The sequence below is a fragment of the Penaeus monodon genome, chromosome 29, assembly GCF_015228065.2.
Source record: "Penaeus monodon isolate SGIC_2016 chromosome 29, NSTDA_Pmon_1, whole genome shotgun sequence".
NCBI lineage: Eukaryota > Metazoa > Arthropoda > Malacostraca > Decapoda > Penaeidae > Penaeus > Penaeus monodon.
Window position 1 is genome coordinate 26,129,974 of NC_051414.1, and position 865 is coordinate 26,130,838.

An 865-nucleotide genomic window follows, 5' to 3' on the forward strand; every position below is an offset into this window, starting at 1 on the left:
AAGTATACTGGGGCGTTTGTGCGAAATACTGCGTCTTATGAAATGAAAGCTGCTCCCCATAGTTGATGCATCTCAGTGTGTTAATAGATATTTGTAAGGAGAATACAAAACTATTATCAAATAAGAGACACCAAAGCCTATTTGAGCGTAAGGACCACAGTCTGAAAGAAGAGAAAGAAAAAAAATTAAACTCGATATGAACGAGGTGAGATCTGTACCAACATTCGAGCACCATATTCTAGCCTCCCACTGAATCCGTCAAAACATTCCCAACAGGTGTGGCTGGACAATACCAGTCCTTCCCTGGGCGGAGTGGAAGGCAGCGGCATGGTCTCGGACGGGGGTCGCTTCGCCTACCCCAAGAAAGGACCCAAAGTCCACCAGTGCCCGAGGTGCCCCTTCGCCAGCTCGAACCGATCTCACTTCGGCGATCATTACCGATCCCACACAGGGGAAAAGCCCTTCGCCTGCTCGGAGTGTCCCTACCGCTCGGGGGACAAATCCAACTTCAAGAAACATCTGCGGATACACACTGGAGATAAGCCTTTCAAGTGTCCGTATTGTCCTTATCGGTCCGTCCAGAAGAGCAGTCTCAAGGTTCACATGTATACGCATATGTGAGGTGCAGCGACGTCAAGTGGATATGGAAAGTGCAATGGAACAAATGTTAATTTTTGTCAAAGTTTAATATTTTGAAGGATGATTCATAGGCTTGCATTTTGAGTTACCATATCTATAACCTATTTTTTTTTGCCTAGCATCAAGTATACTTTCAACACATTTTTTTAGGTTTTGCAAATGAATATAACGATACATTCACCTTTTAACAAAAAATTCACACATGGAAAATGTTACAATATGTCTA

The 865-nt window shown here is 43.6% G+C and overlaps 1 protein-coding gene across 1 annotated transcript in view; it reads left to right on the top strand.

Moving 5' to 3' along the window:
* Positions 1-865, top strand: part of LOC119591803 (zinc finger protein 64-like) — an 8,463-nt gene that overhangs the window by 6,836 nt on the left and 762 nt on the right. Inside the window, exon 7 of the mRNA XM_037940548.1 lies at positions 277-597. Coding sequence (XP_037796476.1) covers positions 277-597 — 321 coding nt within the window. The remainder of the gene's footprint in view (positions 1-276; positions 598-865) is intronic.